The sequence below is a fragment of the Haemaphysalis longicornis genome, unplaced genomic scaffold, assembly GCF_048455015.1.
Source record: "Haemaphysalis longicornis isolate Haplotype H1 unplaced genomic scaffold, Haemaphysalis longicornis Haplotype H1 scaffold_4, whole genome shotgun sequence".
In the NCBI taxonomy this organism is placed as follows: Eukaryota; Metazoa; Arthropoda; class Arachnida; order Ixodida; family Ixodidae; genus Haemaphysalis; species Haemaphysalis longicornis.
This window is the reverse complement of record NW_027526361.1, coordinates 162,585,674-162,609,689: the sequence shown is the minus strand read 5'-3', so window position 1 is coordinate 162,609,689 and position 24,016 is coordinate 162,585,674. Positions and strand designations below refer to the sequence as shown.

At 51.5% G+C, this 24,016-nt stretch overlaps 1 protein-coding gene across 5 annotated transcripts in view; it reads left to right on the top strand.

The window, feature by feature from the left end:
- Window positions 1-24,016, top strand: part of Bru3 (CUGBP Elav-like family member bruno 3) — a 533,833-nt gene that overhangs the window by 459,903 nt on the left and 49,914 nt on the right. For 4 of the 5 annotated variants that reach the window (XR_013324255.1, XM_077707856.1, XM_077707858.1 and 1 more), the window contains 3 exons: window positions 14,665-14,808; window positions 16,920-16,997; window positions 18,791-18,932. Coding sequence is in view for 4 of the 5 variants with exons in the window: in XM_077707856.1 (XP_077563982.1) it covers window positions 14,665-14,808; window positions 16,920-16,997; window positions 18,791-18,932 (364 nt within the window). In the remaining variant the exon portion in view is untranslated. The remainder of the gene's footprint in view (window positions 1-14,664; window positions 14,809-16,919; window positions 16,998-18,790; window positions 18,933-24,016) is intronic. The other variant, XM_077707857.1, reaches the window with a different exon arrangement.

The following is a 24,016-nucleotide window of genomic DNA, read 5'->3' as shown; positions in this document are numbered from 1 at the left end:
GCACGCACATACGCACACACGCACACACACACACACACACACGCACGCACGCACGCACGCACACGCGCACGCGCACGCGCACGCACACGCGCACGCACACACACACGCACACGCACGCACGCAGGCACGCCGCTTCGGTCGCCGGCCTGGCTACAAAGCTTCGTTCGAACAGTCAGCGATGTCACGACGATACAGAGCTGTGCGAGGGTGATGTGCTAAGAACTCGACGTATTTAAAAACGTAGGAGTAATGAACTTTGTCCATGGGAAGCAAATTACTGTCGTCAGAAAAGCGGAACCGTGGATGCTTGTCACGCTACTTGCCGCCATGTTGGAAACGCAAGGGGCCTCACGTACGCAGGCTGTTTTGCTGAAATAGGGTCCGCTCGTCTTCCGTCCGCTAAACGCAGAAGCGGCTTAACGTACGGCGCATGCGCAGTGAGAACGACGCAAAGAAATAGCGTTCGCGAACTGTTTGCGTACGGTTGTGTACGTTATTCTACAACTCTCTAATGACTTGCTTAGGCGGCGAGCTAGTGACCCAAAATGGCGGCGCCAGCACCCTGTACTGTGGTCGCGTGAATGGAGGCACCATATCCCTATCGTAACCACTGTGCCCTCTATCGCCGCGTCTCGAAACCTGCTCTTACCCTTGCGTGGCGCATGATATACGGCAGTCTTACGAAAGGGCTTCTAAGCTTTCATATTTTGATATTTTGAATTGCCTTTGAGAAATGCCTTCCAAGGAAAGGGTTTGTTTTTCGAGATGAAGCCTACTTTAAGAAAACTGGTAGAGGCTCGTACTTGTAAGCGGGCTTTCCCACATTGTTCGTTGCGCAGTGAAGCATGGCCATCTACGGAGGGTGCATGATGACCGCCTCACGTTATACTCTTCTCCACCCCCGACGCCTCTCTATTCAGTCCTGTGTACTGCTCAATAGAGAGTCGCAGGGGGTGCAGCGGGAGCGTAGAGGTAGAGCATCTGCCTCGCGTGCACAAGGATCGTGGCTCGAATCCCGGTGCCAGACAATGCCCACCGGATTTAAAAGGAAAAAAAATCCGCTTCCCGATGGAATTGCAGATGAGGCTTGGGGTGCGGCCTGACCCTGACGACCACTGCCGGCAACGCACTCCCTCACTAGAGCAGGATTGGCCACTCTGGTGTAGTAACGGCCACAACCTCCTATGAATACGCCAATTAACCCACGGCCATCAGTGAGCAGTGGCTGCGAAGCAACTGACGACGGCGGCGGTCAGACCTGTGACGCAGCAGAGGGTGCTAAGAATCCCCGGAGCCGGACAGGCCACCATTGTAATCTGAACCTGGCAACGTTTAATACGAGATCTTTGTCTGGCGAAGCATGTCTAGGGGTGTTGTTCGAGGAATTAGGGGGCAATAAATGCGATGTGATTGGGCTTAATGAGGTTAGGAGGACAGGTGAAGCCCTTACGGTGCTGAAAAACGGACACGTTCTTTGTTACCGTGGTTAGTGGACAGAAGAGAACTGGGAGTGGGACTTCTAGTCAATAAAAAAATTACGCCCAACTCCCCTCGCGGGAACCCTGGTGTGATGCGATGCTGAAGGGGGTTCCATTGTGCGTTTCCGTTAGGTGGATTGCTCGAATTGCGCGAGCAATCGTCGGGTAATGCGAGAGAGAGAGAGAGAGAGAGAGAGAGAGAGAGAGAGAGAGAGAGAGAGAGAGAGAGAGCAAACGTAGTGAGGGCGACCGTCGACTGAGAGACCGGCCGGAGCGCGGCACTCCGCTTGTATGCGCAGCGCGCCCGAAGGAGAGGAGACCGCGGAGAGAGAGGGCGCTGCACATGCGCACAGCGCGCTTGCGCTGCTCGCAGCGCCGCCCGCGGAGTGAGAGAGCGCGCCGCAGTGCGCGCGCCACAGATGTTGGGGGAGAGGGCGCGCTACCACGGCGAGAGGAGAGGGGGTGAGTGGAGGAGAGACGCAGCTGTGCGGACGCGGACAACGACGACGCAGGAAGGACAGGGCCGCTGGCAAGAGATGCTCTTCTCAGCGTCTCATCTAAAAGCATGGCTAGTAACGTAGAAGAATACTATAGCATTAACGAAGGGGAAGCCGATCTTGTAATTAGGCTCAATAAGCGGTACAAACTGAACGTGGTACAGGGCTACACGGCCACATCCAGCCACGACGACCAGCTAGTTGAGTGCCCCTATGAAGATGTGGAATCGGCAATGGCTCAAGTAAAAACACAGTATAATGTGCTGTTGGGCTAGTTGGTGCATTATATATCACGAAACATGCGCTAAATAGACATAAACAGACGAAGACGGATGCGCATCGTCCGTCTTTCTTCGTCTGTTTATGTCTATTTAGCGCACGTTTCGTGATACATAAAAACACAGTATACCGTAGTTATGGGAGATTTCAATGGTAAAAGGCAGGAATCAGGCTGGAGACAAGGCAGTTCGGAACTATAGTCTGGGCTGTAGAAATAGCAGGGGGGACCTACTAGTCGAGCTCGCCGAACGGAATAATTTACGCATCATGAAAACCTTCTGCAAACGGGAGAGCCGGAAGTGGACGTGGAGGAGACCGAATGGGGAGCACAAAAATGAAATAGACTTCATATTATGCGATAACCCTGGCGTCGTGCAGGATGGGGAAGTGCTCGGAAGGGTAAGGTGTAGTGACCACCGTATTTTAAGATCTCGAATTAGGCTAGATTTGAGGACGGACGGTAATAAGCTAGTACGAAAGAAGCCGATCAATGAGCTAACAGTTAGACATAAATATGAAGAATTTAAGATCGCTCTGCAGAACCGATGTTCAGCTCTTACCCAAAAAGCATAGCTTACGACACTGGAAGCCAGCGATAACCTCACACGCATTATCACGCATTATCACGGAGGAAACGGCAAACCATGACAATCTCCACCGCAGCTGACAGAATTGAACTAGCGGAGCTTTCGAAATTAATCAATTAACGTAAGACATCGGATATACGGAAGTATAATATGGAGGGGATCGAATATGCTGTAAAAAACGCAGGAAGCCTGAAAACAGTGAAGGGGCGTCTAGGTGTGGAGAAAAATCAGATGTATGCACTTAAAGACAAGCAAGGCAATGTCATCACAAAGAGGGATAAAATAGTCAAAGTAGCCGAGGAGTTCTATAGAGATCTATACAGTAGACGTGACATCCAGGAATATGCCAAAAGGAAAGTAGTTCAGAGGAGATAGACATCCCACCAGTAACGACAGAAGAAGTAAAGAAGGCTTTGAAAGAAATGAAACGGGGCAAAGCACCTGATGAAGATCAGATAACAGCAGACCTCTTGAAGGATAGCGGCCGCATTGTACTAGTAAAACTGGCAAACCTGTATACGCAATGCGTGAGGACCGCGAGTGTACCGGAATCTTGGAAGAACGCGAATATCATCCTAATTCATAAGAAAGGTGACATGAAGGACTTGAAAAATTACAGGCCGATCAGCTTGCTGTCAGTTGTCTACAAGGTACTTACCAAGGTAATCGCTAACAGAATTTATGCCACCTTAGATTTCAGTCGACCTAAAGAACAAGCACGGTTTCGTAAAGGCTATTCAACAATGGACCATATTCACACGATCAATCAGGTGATAGAGAAGTGCGCGGAGTATACTGAACACCTATATAAAGCCTTCATAGATTAAAAGAAAGCATTTGACTCGGTCGAAACTTCAGCAGTCATTCAGGCATTACGGAACAAAGGTGTAGACGAGCATTATGTAAGAATACTAGATGATATTTACAATGGGTCCACAGCTACCATCAGCCTCCACAAGGAGAGCAGTAAAATACCTATAAGGAAGGGTGTCAGACAAGGAGACACAATCTCTCCAATGTTATTCACAGCACGTTTACAAGAAGTATTCAGAACGTTGGATTGGGAACAGGTGGGAGTAATGGTTAATGGAGAATACCTCAGTAACCTCAGATTTGCTGATGACGTTACCTTGCTAAGGAACTCGGGGGACGAACTGCAAACTGCGAACCGCACTAGATAAACAGAGTACAACCGTGGGGCTGAAAATTAACCTGCAGAAAACCAAAGTATTGATCAATAACCTCTGGACAGCACAAAGGTTTGAGATAGGTGGCGAGGCAGTGGAAGTGGTGAGGGAATATATCTACTTAGGCCAAGTTGTGACCCCGGATCCCAACCATAAGGCAGAGATAATTCGAAGCATAAGAATGGCGTGGAGTGCATTCGGCAGGCATCCTCAGATAATGAATGGCAGCCTACCATTGTGCCGGAAGAAGAAAGTGTATAACAGCTGCATCTTAGCGGTACTCACCTACGGGGCAGAAACTTGGAGGCTCATTAAGAGGGTTCAACTTAAATTGAGGACGACTGAGCGAGCAATGGAACGAAAGATGAAAGGTGTAACATTAAGGGACAAGAAGAGAGCAGAGTGGGTCAGGGAACAAACGCGTGTTAAGGACATATTAGTAGAAATATAGAAGTGGACGTGGGCAGGGAATACAGAGTTTTAGTACAGCGTTTTGTTGCCTTTGCGTACACTAAACTCTAAATTTTTGCGTCCCGCTACGTAAACACCGCGAGTGGAGTTTGAGTAGAGCGTCTCGTAAGTTTTGCGTAGCGGCACGCTAATGCATACGGCGCCATCTGTCTATTGTTTTGCGAAATGACTCGACGGCTGATCTGCAAGCGGAGTGCCGGAGTGCTTAGAGATTTTACGACTATCCGAACAATTGTAAACAAACGCTTTCCCGTTAGTATTGAATGCAACACGGCCACAGTACGGCATAAATATTCTCTTACCTGAGTACGTTCCATAAAGACACCTTTGAAGTCCCGCGGAACTTCTTTCGTGCAATCGCACAGAACGCCCTGAACCGAATGCCCGGGTTTGACGCATACATTTTATTCAACTTCAAAACAATCCAGAGAGGCCTTTAGGACCTTCACAGTCAAGATTGGACGCATAAGCAGCACAGAACGGCGGGTCACAGTTGGGGTACCCCAGAGAAGCAAACTATCTCCCTTTCTTTTTAACCTCGTTCTCGCCCGACTCCCTTGTGTCATCTCCCAGACCCAATCATACAAGCTGCATATTACCATTTATGCAGATGATATTGCCCTCTTTGTCCACGGACCTCGAACTGAGACAAATCTCATCCGAACTTGTCTCCTAGAAAACGACAGTGTCATCAACACACTTTCAAGCCTCGGCCTCAAAGCCTCGCCAAATAAAACAGAAGCCATCTTTTTCTGTCCCCGAGGAGCCAAGAAACCACGACACCTCACGATTGGAAGCCAAAAAATACCATGGGCACCAAAGGTACGGTACTTAGGACTTATCATCAACCCCAAACTCACCTCGAGACCTGCCCACAATGCCCTCGAAAAACAAGCTAACGCTGCCAAAAAAATCGCTCGCAAACTCCTTGCACACGGCAAGGGCTATTCACACACCTTGGCACTCTGCATCTACGAAGCCCTTGCAGGTTCCCGGATCCTCTATGCACTACCCCTCATCAACCTCACTGCCATTTAATGGCCGCGCCTCGATGCCCACCAACGCGCAACAATTGGTTTATGTCTAGGACATCCGCGCAGCTCTCAAGTAGCCAAGACCCTCTTTGAAGCTCAGGCATGGCTCTTTTCTCTGCAAGCGGAACAAAGAGGTCTCCAACACATCGCCCGCCTCCATAAAAGACAACACGGACCGCCTCCAGTTGCGACCTCACTCACAAATGGGAGCACTGGCCACATTATACCAAGAAATCCTCCCCTCCACACATAAACACCACTCAACCTCAAAACCTGGCCTTCCCCCTCATAAAAGACCCCCACTGCGCATCAGCACCACCTTACCAGGTGCCACGTCAAAACGTACCACCCCTATAGCAGAAGAAGGACGCAATCGAGACCGGGGCCATGGCTGCCCTTCGTGGGGACGGTAACTTTACTAACACGGGCAAACTACATGATGATGCTGATCATTACTGATGCGTACCCATCGGGAGATTCAACATCCTCCCGCGCGCGCAACGTTCACGTCTGCTATTAAGGGCACAACCAGCGTCCTTCAATGTTCTGGCACAAGCGTTGCAGTGCGAACCGATCCTTTCCTGCGTCTTGTAACACGTTCCTTATGGACGATGTTTGCGGAAGGAGCCCCGTTGAGTGGCACCTTGAACGCCTCGCTCTGTCGCGAGCTAATGCGCCGCTCCTGGTTCGTTTCGAACTCGCCTACGCTGATTTGTGGTCCAGCCTCGAACGCAGAATATTTACTCTTCGGTTGGAACCACGCGGGTCAGTTCTTCCTGAGCCTCCTGACAGCGCTGCTTTTCTTGGCGACCCGTGGCCTCCGCTCAGGCGTCCTTTTCAAGGGCTGGTCGCATCTCTCTCCCGCCCGCGAGAAAATCGCTGCGAGGATGAATAAGGCCACAATCCTAAAAGGTTGGCTTCCGGTCCATAAGCTAAATCCTGAAAGAGCTGTCGGGAGAAGCTGTCCTCTTTTGTCTTCAGCGGTGCATGCGCCATCGTGCAGCCTTGAGCACAGCCTGGCGTCGCCAAAGCGAAGTGGATGTACACAAAACTCTGTACCCAGTCTTTTGAATCGTTAGATAATCCATAGTATTGCAGCCATTTCCCGAAAGGCGTTGTCGCGCAACTGTCAGAGCCTTGTTGGTGCGGTGGCTCGTGCGAAGACAGCCGAGAACTGTTCTTAGAAAAATCTTGTAACTTCTTCGGATGAATCTTTCCGAAGTTTCTTCTTTTGACGAGCTCATTTTCGTGCTCGTTGTCGGCACTCTGCATGGTTCTCGTTGTTCTCGACCAGTCCACTCGACCAGTCTCACCTCTCGCGGGCGGAGGTGAGAGACGTGGTCAGTCGTGTCAGCAGTGCAACCCCAGATAACGGTGCCCGTGTCTGATGACTGATGAAACCCAGCGGACTTTATCATCTCACTGTCTCACTCCACTCGCAAGACACCTGAGCAGAGGGAGCGTTCCGCCAAGAAAACGAACGCCATCGCAATTCGCTCGAGCAGGAAAGTGGCTAACGTGGCTAGAACGACGCGCAAATGATCCGCGCACTCAAGATGAAACCGCAACGCAGCGTGGGCACGTCTGCAACGCACCAGTCTCCTCGCAGTTCAGAGAAGTAAACACAAGTGGTGCAGATTTTCTATCTCCAGGAATACGGAATTCATATCTGTGTTCGGGTGAAACCTTTCGGAGTACTGAGATTGGTGCTAGTCGGCCTTTCCGAAGGTCACGTAATGATTCACTCTTTATGAAGTCGGGTGCAAAGACGTACTCGAACTCAAAATCAAACCGTGGCAGCTCTATCCTTTTGTTCACGTCCTTAAATTCAAGTGTTTCGTCGTCTACTTGAACGGCATCCAGTAAGTCGCCCTTGTCTGCGGCCCGCGTGGCCTCGCGTTCGTCACGTTTAGTTTTCTCCGGGACACTAGAAGCTAACTCCGTGCTGGCTCCCACCTGCATGTTTTTCCGCTGAGGATCATCTTTGGCATGTTGGAACCTTGAATCGTGCATTGCAACGATGGCTTGTTCCTGCACGAGGACTTGCTTGACGTTGTCAGAAAAATTGTTCTCGTTCGCCTGATCTTGTTCGGTTTGAGCTAGGCAGCCGGTTTGAGATAGACAGCCCTTCTCAGAGTTGTAGGGAACAGGTTCTTGCAATCCCGTCATAGAGCAGTTGTACTCCGACGGACCTGCCGGCGTCACGCTATCACCAGTCGCTGTTCTGTACGTCGTCATGTGCACAACGCGGTGTGCACCCTCCCTTCGTTTTCCCGGCGTGACAGACGTGGACGACCCCGTATCTGGCAGCTCCATCTCGGACAAGTCACTGTGCTCGCACCGAACGCCGTTGTGCCCAGATGTCAATAGGTGAGGGCAAAAAGGCGTGCCTGATGTGCCATTGGTAGTGGCTGTCACGCCGGGCGCCTTGCGAGAGTTCAAAGCAGAGCGCAGACGGTTGATGGCACGATCTATGGTTTCTCGGTAAGCCAATATGCGTCAAAGCTATATCGCTTAACCGTATCATCGTCCAGAAGCTCTACAATTTTCACTTCAACTTCATAAATTGCGGTGTCCTTAATTTCCAGAAGGTCAATGGCCTCTTGAAGGTCGTGAGGAGTCGCTGAGACGGCTTCAAGAAGATCGTTTGCTGCCTTGAGCAGTCTGGTACTTGCGTCGCGAAGGATACGTCGCTTTCGGCGCAACTTATCCATCGCACGCATACGGTCGATCGTCAGTACGAAATCAGGGCCAGCCATGCTGACCTCCGGCTGAGGGCGGGGCTAATCAGCGGAACAACAGTCGAAATCGCGGGGTTCTAAGAACCTCAAGCCGGAGGGGACGTAGGTGGTCTCCTTCATCGTCGCGTGCGGTCATCCTCCCGGGTTTCGGCACCAGAAAATATAGCGGAAGAACGACGCAATCGAGACCGGGGCTATGGCTGCCCTTCGTGGGGACGGTAACTTTACTAACACGGGCAAACTACATGATGATGCTGATCATTACTGATGCGTACCCATCGGGAGATTCAACAACCCCCACATGCGCCCTGTACCAAGAGGCAATGGCACGTATGCACGAAACCTTCGCTAACAGCACACACCTTTACACGAATGGATCCAGCCTCCAAAGCACCGGAACAGGCGCAGTTGCTTGTATTCTCCCATCCCTAGACGACAATCGTACCTGCCATCTCAACTTTACTGTTAGCTCCACGACAGCAGAAATCGCAGCCCTACATCTGGCCTGTAACATGGCAAACGACCACCTGCCACTTGACACCATAGCCATCTTCTCGGACTCAAAGGCTGCATTGCAAAAGATCCTCAACCCCAACCGTGCTGCCCCATGCCTAATTGTAAAGATTCACCAACTTGAAGAAGAAGGGTGCAAGGTCCACTTCCAATAGATCCCAGGCCATATAGGTCTCCAAGGAAATGACAAAGCGGACGCCCTGGCCCGCGCTTCCCACAACTCTCAGCAACAGTCCTTCGACGGCTTCCAAATCGACGAGGCCCGCAACATAATTAAACGACACCTCAGTACATCCCACCCCGACCCCCGAGTCTCCCACACAAGTCCTCCGCGCCCCCTCCCAGCCCACGGCCTGTTCCGAAAAGACCGCCCTCTCCTTCTCTGCCTCAGGACACGCTACTCCTGGACCGCCGAACGCAGACATCGACTACAAAAGACAGGTTCCCCCTTGTGCCACCTATGCCAAGGCGCAAATGAGACAATGCGACACCTTCTCTGCGAATGCCCTCACCTTGACGCCCCTCGCACCTCTGTCATGAACGCACTGAGAAGACTCAGTACCACACTCCACACTTAAAGATGTGGTCTTCCCAAATGGCCCGGACTCCACCAGCATTGCAGTAGCATCCCTCTTTGTCAAAATTCTCAAAGGTCAACCCCAATCCTACCTACCCTCCTTCTACCTCCTGCCAGCTTCCACCCCTACCCCTCCCAGCCCCCCCCCCCTACCTAACCAAAATTCAGTTAAGGTGTCCTCTGTGAGAGACAGTTACCGGGTTTTTCCTCACTCCCTTTACTCTTTAATAACCGCAACAACAACGAAAACAACGTCACCCCAAACGTTGCAAATCTGAACTGCGATCGACCGGCGATCGGTTGCCTCTTCCTGCCCGTCGTAAATTCGGGACTCACCTCGCGCGCGGTTTGCGGAGTGGAACAGCAAGTCACTTAACTCTGGCGCTCAAGCCGAGAAGGCTTTTAGCCACGCACACTACATACCCGAAGGGAGGTTGAGTCGTACGTCGCTCGAGAAAGATAATCCAGAGCATGGGAAGCACTGTCCACCCGCAGAAACACAACGTCGCATTTCATCGCGAACGCGCCCACAACACACACACACACACGGACGCACGCACGCACGCACGCCGCTTCGGTCGCTGGCCTGGCTACAAAGCTTCGTTGGGGGAGTCGGCGATGTCACGACGATACGGAGCTGGGCGAGGGCGATGTGCTAAGCACTCGACGTATTTAAAAACACAGGGGCAAAGAACTTGTTTCATCAGGAGGCAAATTACTGTTGACAGAAAAGCCGAATCGTGGATGCTTGCCTGGCTCCTTGCCGCCATGTTAGAAACGCAAGCGGCCTCACGTACGCACGCTATTTCGCTGAAATAGCGTCCTCTCGGCTTACGTCCGCTAAACGCAGAAGCGGCTTAACGTACGGCGCATGCGCAGTGAGAACGACGCAAAGATTTAGCGTTCGCTAACTGTTTGCGTACGGTAGCGTACGTTATTCTAAAACTCTCTAATGTAAGGAGAAGGCAAGTTGGTCATTAAAGGTAGCAGAGTGGATTACTATAAAGAGGGCAAACGTGGCAGGGGGCGCAGAAAGCTAGATGGGCAGATGGGATCAAGAAGTTTGCGGGGATAAATTGGTCGCAGTTAGCACAGGACCGGGATAATTGTAGATTAATTGGAGAGGCCTTTGCCCTGCAGTGGGCGTAGATAGGCTGATGATGATGATGATGATGACTGGTAGCCGCGGGCGGCGAGCAGTATATACCGGCACACCTCTCACCCCGTACACCTGCCCGTGCAGGCCTCTCCCGCTAGCCGCGAGCGGGAGAGGCGTGCATGCGCAGGCAGGCTTTGCGCGCTCACCGTTGACATACCCGTTTTGCTCTAAGCAGATTTCAACTTGGATGTCTCAAGATTTGACGCCTGTCTTCCGTGGCCAAGCGGTTTGGGTTGATATGTTCTGCGAGGGAGGGAAACGTATAGCCCCATATCTGTCCCCTATAGTAAAACTGTAGTTCTTCCAAGTTTCATTCAGCTAATTAGCCAGGAAGTGTGCTCTATCGCAAATTGCCAACACACGTGTTTTGTTTCGTGCGCTCCTGGCACTGTGCCTCCGCCGGTCGCCCTTGCTCATAGAGTTGAAGGGCACTTATTGTAATCTTCATGATGGCCATGCGCGACGGATTCTTGGCCCTGTCCCCGAGCTCATCCGATTCTGGGATGGTGCTGTCCTGGCTTCATAGGAATGCCACGGCGACGGCTCCTTTGTCCAAGTTGGGCTTTCCGGTGCCTCCTGCCGCCTGGTCCACCGACGCCGCCGCATTGCTGGGGGCGTTGTGCTGCTCTGTCCTCTTTGGTGGTGACGACGACGACCATTCGGCTTCGAAGGCAGCCTGTAAAGCCAAGGAGGGTGGTGCATTCTCCGCGTCTTTTCTCCGGGAGGCGGCCCCTTTGGATAAGGTTAACTGCATGCATTGACACGGCGACAAAGTCTTCGTCGCATCGCCCGAATTCCTGGATGTCTGTTGAGACATTGGTTCCCTTAGTACAACCTTACTGCGACTGATCGTGTATGAATACCACAAAGCTCTCAAGTCCGTACAGCTTTCGAAGTTCTGCTTGTCTCTGTCCCACCATGGCGGACAAATAAATAAACATACCCATTCCAAGACAAGTGCCTTTTGTTTGCTTATTCGGTTTTCTCCGCCCGGAGGATGACGCGTGACTTCTGGGTAGGCTTACGACCTACGTGTCATCACGAGCAGAAGGTGGGGCTGGACAGTAGTCGGGGGCACCCCATGGCTCGGGGTAATCTCCTGATTCTACGCTAAGGAACTGCGTCCCGCACACAGCCATGGCAGCACCGTTCAAGAGTGAGGTCTCCAAATTTTAAGAAGTTGCGGTGCATCACAGGCCACGCATTCACTTGAAAGTGCTGCGCCGTGAAGTCCGTTGGTCCGTCCTTCCCGGGTTTCACGGCACCATAGTGTTGCAGAACGGCACGCGGATGCGAGTCAGTCGCTGAGCTCGATGGTCTTTTTCCCTCCTTCCACTCTTTCCTGGTGGTTGTAGGCGGTTACCCGCCTTTCTCCTCTCAAATAATTCCACAGCAGACACTTCAGGGCTCTGGAAAAATATCGTTTCGCCCCTTTGTAAAATTCTTTTAAATGCAGAGCATTTCTTTAACTCACGATGTCACCCGTTCTTGGCGTCCGTAGTTGTCCGCATCGATCGCCTCGACATGCCCGGCCCAGACGTTTCGCTATCGGCGCGCTCAACATTCGATAGCGCGCCCAGGCACGTTTCAAAGACACTCTCTCCCCTCTCTCAGACTCAACGTGCGCCGAGGCTGGCAATTTTACTGCGGACGAGCGCTCTCTCGTCAGCAGTTGCCACAAGTGCAACAACATTAACGTAACGCAAACTACTTAACGTCGTGCGCCCCCGGAAATGCTCTGCATTTGATCGTGCCCCTCGCGAGGGGGATGTTTCACTGCGTCGCCATGCGAACAGTTTTCCACGCTTTAGTTTCAGTTCCGTATCTCCCCGCCGCGGCCGTGGAGAGAAGGCGGCCGGCCGCGACTCTCGCCACCGCGGCGCTGCGGTTGCGAGTTCCGCTAGGAAAGCGAGCGTCGTCTGCTAGCGGGGAGCGGAACGCGTTCCGCTCGGCATCTCCGGTCTTCGCCACTTCTGGCTGCGCACTGCAAAAGAAATAACTTTTTAGCTAGCTCATCCTAGTCCCGCGAACGGTGCTTTGCGGATCACATAGTTTATGCCCTGTGGTCAGGGCCCGGCCGCGAAGGGTTAGCTTATGTCGTACGGAACACGGCACATCCCCGTGTTAGATACAGTGCGACCCCTTAGCCACTCAACCGGGATCTTCTTGTGTTAATCCACCTGATTGGATATTTATGGAGAGGCTGCGCACCATGGCGAATGCGTGCAGGCCAAATGCCGCGACCTTCCATTTGCCGACGTTTGACTGTGAGCGCCACTTTGACTGCTTCTTTGATGTTCGGTCTTCTTATAGCAATTCCGTGGTTCAATCCACGCAATTACTATAGTTGCGTCGATTGACCCACGCAATTCAGTAGTCAACTCCAAAGTTTAACTACAAAAAACGTGTGTCGTTCTCGACTACGTCAATCTTTGTATGTTCCGAACAGCTTTGTCTTCAAACACAGAGCCGCACGTTCGTCCTTTACTACGCGCCGTACCGGACCACACCTTCCCTGACAGCGCACTTCAAAAGAAAATTCCAGCCTGGCTTTATAGCCTTTCGCCGAGATGAAACTCGGCGGAGCAAAAGATAAATGAGGCAGCAGGTCGTGGAATCCTGCGTGGCAGAGAAGAGGACGCCTGAGCGTTTCTTTCCTTAACGAGCAGCGCTCCTTTCGCGGTCTCCGCCCACGACGCTGGGCGAACAAAGGCCACCGTAGGGAGGCTGGCCCAGGGAATGGGCTGTCGCTCGAAGGTTTCGGGCTCCTTAAGAGGTCAAAGGGCCTATACAGGTAACGAGCGGGCTGCAGCTCGTATGCCCGTCGCCGTGTGGGGAGGCCACAACGTGGGCTCGGGGGCGCTGCGTTCTTCTTTATCCTGGTGCCCCTACAATCTGGCGCGAGCAAACAAGCAACGCCCAGCCGCCCCGAAGCTCGCCCTTTCATCTCCGTACGTTGCGGTAGTCGCCGGTCGACCAGCCTGGTCGACAAGCGCGTCATTTTCCCCAAAGCGTGCGGCCCCTCCACCCGCTCTCTGTGTTGTGGCCGCTCTTTGTTTCCAGCGATGCGGCATCCTCGGCGGCTCATCTCTCCGCATAGCTCCGGCATCTTGACGCTATAGGTCCCGAGCAAGCCTGCGTGTGACTGCTGTTTCGACGCGTTCAACGTAGGCCCGCGGGCTTAAAGCTGCATTGTCCAAGACAGCGCACATGCTTGCGACTTCGCCGTTGAAAGCCTCCCTGGCGTACCCCCTCACAAACCTTTAGTGACGAGTGTCAGTAGTTCGCCGACAAGCGACAGAAACTTTGTGACGCTACGGGGAGTGTTGTGTGGCCGTCGCTGGTGCCAAGGTTCATGCTCCTTCCAGGACTGCCCAATAAAATTCCTTCGGTCGATTCTTCGCACCCTGCGCTTGTAATTGATTCTTTCCAAAAAGAAGCCCTTACTTGAGGGGTGCAGCCCATGCAAGTGGCTGCAGACTTTTGGATTGCTTTGAAAGAACGCCTTATGTGCTTTAAGAGGACAGCAGCAGCTGACCTCCTGGACACGTGTCCCGGTAGGTAACCTCGGGTTATAACTTGCGAAATCAACTTGAACTACCATCAAACTCGGTTTCCTGTTGTTGGCGGCAAAAATGTACGGGGTCTGCCCTCTGAGATGGGAATGCGTCGTCGATGCACCTGGCATTGCGTGTCTGCTGTCGAGAATAACGTCGAAGGCGTGCTCGCTCCCTGGCCCCGCAGGGCAGGCGGCGCTTGGAGCGGTGGTCGAGGTCTCCTTTAAAGTCATCAGGTATCACCAAGGGCAGAACTACCTATGAAGCGCTGGTACAGTGCCCCATGTCGCCTGTCCCCAATACAACTGGCGGGCTGCGGATCGCCGGGGACGCAAAGGCGTCTCTCGGAGGATGCAAAGTCACGCTTCACGTTAGTCTCGCCAGCAGGCGCTCCCTGACGGGTGGCGCAACGATGGATTTCGCTCACTGTTTGCTCATTTCGCGAATGGCAGTTCTGCAGTTGGCTGGTGCTGCTTTTCAAAATACGAAGCCACTGCCTGTTGGGACGCCTGTCTAGGCTGGTGCTTTCTGGGGGGCGCTGACCGCCGCAAGCCGTCCGTTGAGAGCGTCCCGTCTCCTCGCAGGGGGCGTCGTCTAGTCTAGTGGTGAAGTTCGCCGACACCGAGAAGGAGCGGCAGCTGCGGAGGATGCAGCAGATGGCCGGCAACATGGGCCTCCTGAACCCGTTCATCTTCAACCAGTTCGGCGCGTACGGAGCCTACGCACAGGTCAGTGCCTTGTCGCCCTCGCAACCAAGGCGGAGAAGATACGTCACGGTGCTTTAACGAGCTCGGCATGCTTTTCTCAGAAGGGCGCCAAATAGCGGAGCCGCTACCTGAGCCAGCACTTTTTCAGTGGCAGGTTTTTTACAAAAGTTAGAGCGGCAGGCAATAGGTTGCTACATAACAAAGTATTTTCCCGTTCAACTATCTCTTTCATTCGATTACGGGAGCTACATATCGAACACGACTCAGTTGTGCTGATCAATATTCAACATAGAAGTGCTCGTACACTGACAGCGCCTGTGTCGCGCCCTCCTACGCCTCGTCTTCTTCGCGAAGGGAGCGGATGTGCACGTGCTGAGCTCGTCCTAACTTCACCCCCGCATTCCCTTCCAATCGCCCAGTGATGTTTCGGAGGCATTCATTCCAAATAATGTGCATTGCGGCATGTCTCAGTTTTATATGAACTGAGATGGTTTTTTCTTCCCTCAGTGTAGGTGTGGCTAGAGAAGCGATTGTGCGCAAGACGGCGAAGCATCTCTTCGGAAGCTTGCCTGCCCTTGAGATGTCCCTTTACGCTCTTGACGATTTTAAGGTCGCACGCGGGTGCACTCGCTAGGCATGACTGCTTTCCTTGATTACTGCTGACCGGAAAGAACCAGCACAGGATTCGTGGAAAGCGCACGTGGGCTACACTACGTGCTTTGAGGAATACCGACAAAGGAAAACTACAACCACAGGCAGGCGCACGTAAATCCGCAGAAACATTAGCCGATGTATGTGGCACATGTTTTAGAGAAATTATCAACGGGGGTAGTGTGATCCTCTTAGAGCTTTAACGGCGCTGCTGGGAAAGGGATACTTTGCATCAACAAGCTTTCTTTCGGAAACGAAGCGACAGGACCTTTGTGTCGCGATGGGGAGTGTTGTGTGCTTCATGATTCATATGTACCTGTAGTGTCTAATTGCCTTGGGTTAAGGTTCTTGCCATAAACCTGGCTAATCTGCCCCCATCTTGCGACATCAGTATTTTAATGTGAACTAGAGGGTAGTTAGTTGTAGTTGAAGGAGAATGCAAATATATTTCGGCAGTCCAGAAGGCCTCCAAAGGGGAAATTTTCATGGCGTTGCTTCCTCTTTTCAGTGTGAGAGAAAAAGTTAGAGAATTTGTCCGCACCACGTACGGTGCCCTTCTGACGGTCTGGAAGGCTGCTAAGGGCTTGTCGAAAACGCTGGTTCTTGGAGAGTTCAGTAGTGAGGCACGTATGCATTAGCAGCGACGCTGGTGCTAGTAATGCGGCGGGCAGAAGGGCGCCAAACAGAAAGTTGAAGAAGCGTCCAACGCGCTTGTTGGAGTGGAGGAACCAGCGCGAACTTAAACAGAAACAGACGAATTTGAACACAAGAACAGCCGCTGGTCTAACAACTGAAGTTTAGCATCAACAAGGGTGAATACATACACACAACACGAAACAATAAAAAGCACTGCGCATAAGCGAGGCAACTTTAACTTAATGTGTCCCAGTTTAAGTTTGCGCTAGTCCCACCCACGAATAATAAAGTTGAAACTGCTCTCGCCTTTGAGGATGAGGCTTTCGAGGATCGTTTGGCGCACGTAATTCTCCATTAAACGCATGCAAGAACGCACACAGGCGCACGGAGGCTCGCTCGCACACTCACGCACACACAAACACGCACATACGAAGCTGTGATGTGTAGCAGTGGTTTGCAGCACCGGTGACTGCCTCACATAAGTGTTTGTGATGTGACCTACACAGTGACCTGTGAAAGCGTAAGGGGGGTGACTTCGGGTACTGTCTGGCCATTTTCTATACAAAACAATTGGAATAAGCTCGGAGTTCACCGAAGCCCTTGTGAGGAGTTGTGAATGCGAAGCACTATGACTATCGGGAACGCTCTGGGAATTACCTGGTGCCGAACGGATGTGCCACGCGCTGCGATTGCTGCGGAGCAGGGCTCCTCAGTAACGACGACAGCGGCGCTATGGGGGCGCAGTGGGAATTCAGCTGACGCCGTCCTTTCCGCTCAGTAGGCACCGCAGCGAAGGCAGTCGGATCGCTTTGTACTGCGCGCTCACATGGCAGGGATCCTTGCAGGAGCAGCTGCCAGCGACCACCGGGGAGCAGGCGCAGTACCTGCCGCACGTCGGACGCGCGCTCTACCACACGGCAACGGTAAATATCAGCTCGCGTCATTCTTTGTTCGAAGCTTACTGGTTGGTCGGGGGACGAGAAACACGGTAATCCCTGCGCGAATTCAAGGCAGGCCAAACGACGCACCTGTCTATTGAAGATGAAAAGACTGTAAATAAATACCTCGTTGTATGTATGTAACAGGCTTCTTATGAAGCTCTGTAATAGGTGCAAAGCGGACTGTGCCGCCGCAGCAGCTCTCGGATGCAGCAGATAGGCACCCTGCAACCGTCCACCGTTACCTATGGCGCACACGTATGTTGCATCCGCGCAGCAGAAAGGCATTTTTCATGCGAGGACGCCAAACATTGCCAGGGTAGCGCGAGAGAAGCCCCGCAACTTCTTGCCCTTTCAACGCGCTGTCATTGCATGACACGGTGGAGAAGGTGCCTTCTTCGTGTCAAGAAACGGTCGCCTAGTCTGAGCGGTCCTAAATGCGCCACACTGAATTGCCGAGGCGGAGGGCGTTTCGGTTGCATTTGCACGGGTACGTAGCTCGGGTATTACACTATGTCGCTGGTCCTTGTTGAAAGACGAGCTGACCTAAAGAGACAAATCGTGGAGTGGGTTGTCGCTGACGCTACAAACTGCAGTTTTGTTGCGACTAACACTCTAAACGACAAAAGCCATGCAGATACGACCTTGATCATGCCCGAGAAAGTGCCTCGGCTGTAGGAATGCTGTTGTGTGCTTCACTGCCAGCCGAAGTCACCTTAGCGATGTACGGGGACCAATATTTCACACGGGGCCAGTCTACAGGAAGCCATTTTTGCTGGAGTGAAATGATTGAGTGTGTTATCTGGCTAACCCCGTAAAACCAAAGTTTGAAATTGTAAAAATGTTATTTCTGTTTAGCACAAGGGAATATAGTCGTCGAAGACGAAAGGTGTTCTTTTTGATCGGAGATTGTGAAATGAAGGGAGACATTTTCTGTATTATCACCATTCTTCTGTTATGATAGAGTAAGGTCAACTCGGCAGCAGTGCTCTCGCGAAGCACCCGGCAGTTAATATTTCCAGCCTGGCCCTGTTATTTCTTTCTCAAGATCCCATCATACGCGCAAATGATGAGCGCGAACGTCGGTGGTGCCGTAGCGGTTATTCGTTTGCGCTAAGCATCCACGCATGTGTGCACCCGTAAACAACGCGTCAGTGCCAGCTTGTTCCTCTCTCTCACGCTTCTGTCGGGGGGCACTCGGGCGAATTCGGCAAGCTTTCATCTGCGGCTTAGAACGAACAGCGCCAAAAAAAGATACGACAGGGAGTAAAGAGAAACACAAACACTCCCTGTCGTATCGTTTTTATGGCGGTGTTTTTTGAAAGTAGCAACATGCACCGAATAGCCCGTCTAAGTTTACTAGTTAATTTCATCTGCGGCTGCACTGTGCTGCATTACCCGTGTCATCAATTGTTGCACTATTTATTCTCATCCATTCTGGCTTCGTTCGGCCCCAGTAGGCGGCAGAAGATAAAACAACAGGAGCGGTTTGCGTCCGTCTGCTGTACCGACCCAAGTGCTTTCGAGTTGCCTTCAAATTGTGATGGTCAAGTGTACCTTTGTTGACGAGTCGCGCGCAGGTTGGACAGAGCAAAGGTGCGCTGATTGTAGCCGCGAATATGTCCAGTCAGTGACCGTGGCCGAACAATATTGGACCAGGGAAGCGGTACTCGGAAAGGAACTCTTGTTTTAGTACACGGCCTGGTGGGGTGGGTCATTTGAGTGTCCCTGGCAATTCGGGGCCCCCCCGAACTGATGTGTGCGGCACGTGGTGGCAGCTGATGCAGCAACAAGCGGCGCTGATGGCGGCTGCCCAGGGAGGCTACATGAACCCCATGGCGGCGCTGGCCGCAGCCCAGATTCCCCAGATCGGCGCCATGCCCAACGGACTCGCCAGCCCCGCGCTCACGCCCACCTCCGGTGAGTGGGACGCTCTTTCCTGCCGCCGCCGCTCTCGGGCCATTGCCGCAGCGAGCCTCCTCCGCGAACTTGAATCATTCCGAGGAAAGTGGCGCCTCCTTTTTTCATTAGTCCCTAGCAAGGAGTGGACAGCAAAGTCGTCGTGAACAATCATTAAAACTCACGGCTGCACTTTACTGGAAAGTTAGCGAATTTTTCTGATACTAAATGCAAAGCACGAAAGCCACCGCGTACACGACCTCAGACGCACTACGGTAAACAGGGACTCGAAATTACAGCGGCTACTTTTGCAGCGAAGTTTTTCTGTGTAAAAGGGGGCGGGACTGAGTGAAAGATTTTTGTCCTCCGTGCCCTCGACGCTTTTCCATGGCTAGCTCAGAGTGAATACTTGTAGTTTGGCAGAGCGAAACAGGCGCTTCGTACCTACATATTTTGTCCTGCAGTGTGCTTTCATTATGGCGTTAGCCTCAGGTGCAGCATTCTGCGAAAAATCTTTCTTGTCGTAGTCGCTGTACCTGTTCTTATTGTTGTTGATTGCGAGTCAACACACTAGGCTCGTTTTGAATAGTAAATAAAAGCACGCGTGTAATTTGATTGGATAATTTGATTGGACCTTTGTTCCCTTCTTCGTGGCACATATACACTTGAAGGGTTGGGCAGGACTCAGGAGCTTCGAATGGTTATGTGCCGGCTTCACAAAACTATGAATTGCAAACGTAAAAGGTGCAGAATAGTGCCTGCCACGTGAGTCCAAGATGTGCCACGCCGAACGGTAGAGAAGCTGTGACTTGTGCCAGTCTGCTTGCTGGCGGTGTTCGCACCGTAAGAAGCAACTAAACGAGAGACGAAACCTCCTTGAGGACCTCTTTAATGTTGGGATAGTGCAGAGTACCTCTTTAGCAAAAAAAAAAAAAAAAACAGAGTTCCAGAAACGGGCTACTTAACCACCCGTCATTATTTGCACTGTGGGTTGGCTGTCCGATAGACAGCATAGTCAGATTAGTGAAATGTCTGTTGAACGTATTTGACCATTCTTGGCTATTGTTTTTTTTTTCATTACTAAAAGGTCATCCAGTGGTGCGGTTATGCGAACATTGTTCAAAACGTGCTTTAATTTCCGCCCCAAAGCCTTGCTGTTGCTTCCGATTGACTGAAAACTGTTTTCGAAATATGGATCTTTGCGTTTCTTCAGTTCCTGATTAAAGTCATTACAATATCTTTTGAACTCGTGACAGTTGACGTTATGCTGTGCGGGGGCCATCATACTGTCGTAAAAAATGTTTGCTTGCTCTGCGCAATTATAAGTTCCATATCTCGTGTCGAGCACGTAAGAAGGGCATTAACTCGCTTTCCATATAATTTCTGATCGAGATAGCCACTTCACCAGCCTTGCGGGCTTGTCTGATCAGGTTGTACGAGTTATAACCTAGGGCACTAAAACGTACAGTCTTTGTGAAACTTTTGTGGGCCACGGGGACCGTGGCCGGAGCAGGCGCGCGGCCGAGCAGGGGCGCTGCGCTTGCCGCTGTCGGCTGGTTGCGCGGCTAAAGAGAGCGAGGGGAACATTTGTAGTGTGTCCGGCGCGGCAAGAGCTGCGCAAAGTGCCTGCACAAAAGTGCGCCTGCTTTGAGAAACCGGCCTCCTGCACTTATCGCGCTACGAAAGGAAGCGAGAAAGTTCCCCTCACTCTCTTTAGCCGCGTAACCAGCCGGCAGTGGCAAGCGCAGCGCCCCTGATCGGCTGCGCTCCTGCTCCGGCCATGGTCGCCGCGGACCACAAAATTTTGGCAAAGACTGTACATCATTACCTTCATAGCATGTTTCGGTTAGCATAATTGCATGAAGCCGCGGCGGCCGCTTTTCTGATCGAGGCGAAAAGCAAGAACGCCCGTGTGTTCGAGATTTCGGCGCACGTTAAAGATCCCCAGGTAGTCAGAATTAATCCGGAGCCGTCCACTAGACCCGTCGTCCCGTGTCACTGTCTTTTCTTGTGCCCACGTCTAGTGCGCATTTTACCATGTCGAAGCCGTCCACTACGGCACGCCTCATCGTCTGCGTTGCGCCACCTCGTTAAACCATACAATTAATCAATATATGCCTGAATTCACCTTTTTAGGCCACTAAGCAAAACTTTTAAAGCGTTCTAGCAGATCGCATATTTGGCGATCGCATATTTGAAACAACTCCAGCTACGAGACTAATTCTGCGCGTAAAAGCTATCGATCTAATCTAGGTGTATTTAGTGGCTTGTATCCATGTTAAAGGCAAAGACCATGCAGTAAAGTAGGGGAGCCCACAAATTATCGGTTTTCCGCCGCCGTCAGCGCGAGATCGTCTGTGGTTCTAATAATGCGCTTTCCATCACCGTCCTTGCGTTGCACAAAAAGTTTGCCCTTTCGGTGGCAAGCAGACTGATAGCCTCGTTCCTTAGTCCATTTCTTAGCTTACCGCGCTTACAAGCCTACAGCGCTTAGTTAAATTGTCTTGTATCAAAACCGGCGATTCAGCAGCCCTTAGCTTCACTCTTTTCGCGAACCATTCCTCCGCCGTATCCTAAAGGGAAAATCGAACAATGATGCCGGGTGTCTTTCCGCGCTCGGCTGCTAGGCGATGGATGGCTGCAACGTCATTGCGGGAGTAGAGAGTTGCGTTGAGTATTGTTGCCATCTCGTTTACGTTATGAAGTTTGCATTTTTTGTTACTTTGATTTCATAAAATTCCAGGTTCAATTCGCGATTTTTACATTCCCGAATGTTCACCTGTTCGATCGGGATAAACTTTGGATTCAACAGCCTGCAGTTTCTTCGTGCTGCGTTCACGTCAGCTTCGTGACGTGTAGTGTCAGCTAGAAGAGTGTCAAATTTTCCTGACATCGCTTGTACGGAAAGTTGAATTTTTCCAACAGTAGTCTTCAGCTCTTGAGCTTCATTTGGATGTCAAGAAGGGTAGTGGCGATGTCAGATGGGACAGCCTCTGGTGTCTTCTCGCGAGCGTCCTGCATGGCGTCAATCTTTGTCATTTCTTTTGAATTTTCAGAGACTTCCGATTTAGTTTTTTTTTCCCTCTTTTTAGCCACTCCAAGGCCTTCGGATACGGCACGCCTGGCATCGCCACGACTTTGTTGTCGTTTCTCTCATTGGCGAGAACTTTGTCTCTGATGCACCCGAACATCTAGGACTTTGAAGTCCGTGCAAATTACAATACTATTTTGACAAAATTATAGACATCTGCCATACATCTTTAAAAACGAATACACGAATTTTTAATTATAAGCACAAAATAGACTAATATACTCTTAAAATAATTACAGAAATCTCCCGTGCAGCCTTAAAAAGAAATCATGATGTCGATACCGCCGTCTAGTGGGCACAATTAACACCACTTACCGTAAACCATAGTTCACGTTGTATTAATTACTGAATAACCACACTACGTTTTGCAGCTCTGTTTTGGAGACGTAAAAGCTATCTGCCGGCTCAGAAACTGATCTCAACCATTTCGGGCGGGCGAGGTTTAGCACGAGTAGACGAGGCTATTTTGCTCGCCCATCTGGGAAAAAATGGTCGCTTGTTGCACTTGAGCATCCTTTAACAAGAATAACGTGTAATGTAAGAATAACTGGGTCCAAGTTTTCAGCTCTGTTTTTTCTAGAAATCAGTACCCAAGTAGTGCAACGTCAAGCCTTAGTGTAATCAACAAAAAAAGATTACTTTTATTGGCAGTACCAAGCATCAAGCGCCTAGAGCGCGACATTTACTGTAATCGCCGGCGCCGCGACCTCGGTGGCGATGGCAAAATATGCGACAGTAAGTTACCGCTCAAGGTAACTGCTCGCGCACGTGCAGTAGAGTCGGGGCAAATCGTTAACGGTATGGCAATTCGGTAGGCTAAAGCTGTCTATTGTTCGTTTCAACAATTACGATCTCTGCTCCTGCTGGTGGTGCCGGCTGTATGCAGGCGCTCGATTTACGCCGCCTCCGTTCCCATTTGTCACTGATGGCTTCGTTTTCGAGAGCACCTGAAGAGAACGCTATGAGGAACAAAGATGGCTGCGGATGGATGCCCGGTGGCCATGGAAAATCGCCAATTAAGCCTACTAACCGCATCGAGTTAAAAAATTAGTAGTGGCTTACTCTGCTATGCCAGGATACACGTAGCGTGAGCTAAGCAATCCAGTCCAGTCCAGTCCAATTCAGTCTAATCCAGTTCAGTCCAATCCAGTCCAGTCAAGTCCTGTCCAGTAACTGCTCCTCGCGCATGCTCAGCACGGCTCTTCACGAGCCACGCGGCTCCGGTGCAGCGTCAGACTTGGCTACTCCGCAATTGAGGCGCACACCTGAATTGAGGCGCACACCTGAGGCGCACACCTGATCAGGCGCACACCTGATGCCGCGGACGTGAAGTCCAACAGATATGCCGGTGTTGTGTGCCCCGCCGTCCTGCATTCGGGACGCCGCGGTGCGTGGTAGTCTTGCGTGCTATACATGTTGGGTCAGCGCTGTTCGGTCGCGGTTATTTCACCGATGGTCCCGATCTTGGCGCCTTGTAGTACGCCGCTCCCGCTCCTTGTTGTAGTCCTCCCTGTAGGGGTTCAGATGCGCAGTGCGCCATTCCGCCGCCGTTCCCTTTTATTTCACCGATGGTCCCGATCTTGGCGCCTTGTAGTACGCCGCTCCCGCTCCTTGTTGTAATCCTCCCTGTAGGGGTTCAGATGCGCAGTGCGCCATTTCGCCGCCGTTCCCTTTTATTTCACCGATGGTCCCGATCTTGGCGCCTTGTAGTACGCCGCTCCCGCTCCTTGTTGTAGTCCTCCCTGTAGGGGTTCAGATGCGCAGTGCGCCATTTCGCCGCCGTTCCCTTTCCTTTCCAGCAGTGGCCTAACTAGATAGGACGGCGCCCATGGCAAGTATATTTTCACGCCGCTCATGATGGGAATCATTGTTGTTATATTAATCTTATTATTATTATTATTATTATTATTATTATTATTATTATTATTATTATTAACATTATTTCCTCCAAGGTTTCTACCGTTATAAGATAACAGCGCATGTGCAATTTGCTCTATCCTTCTCTTTTAGTTTA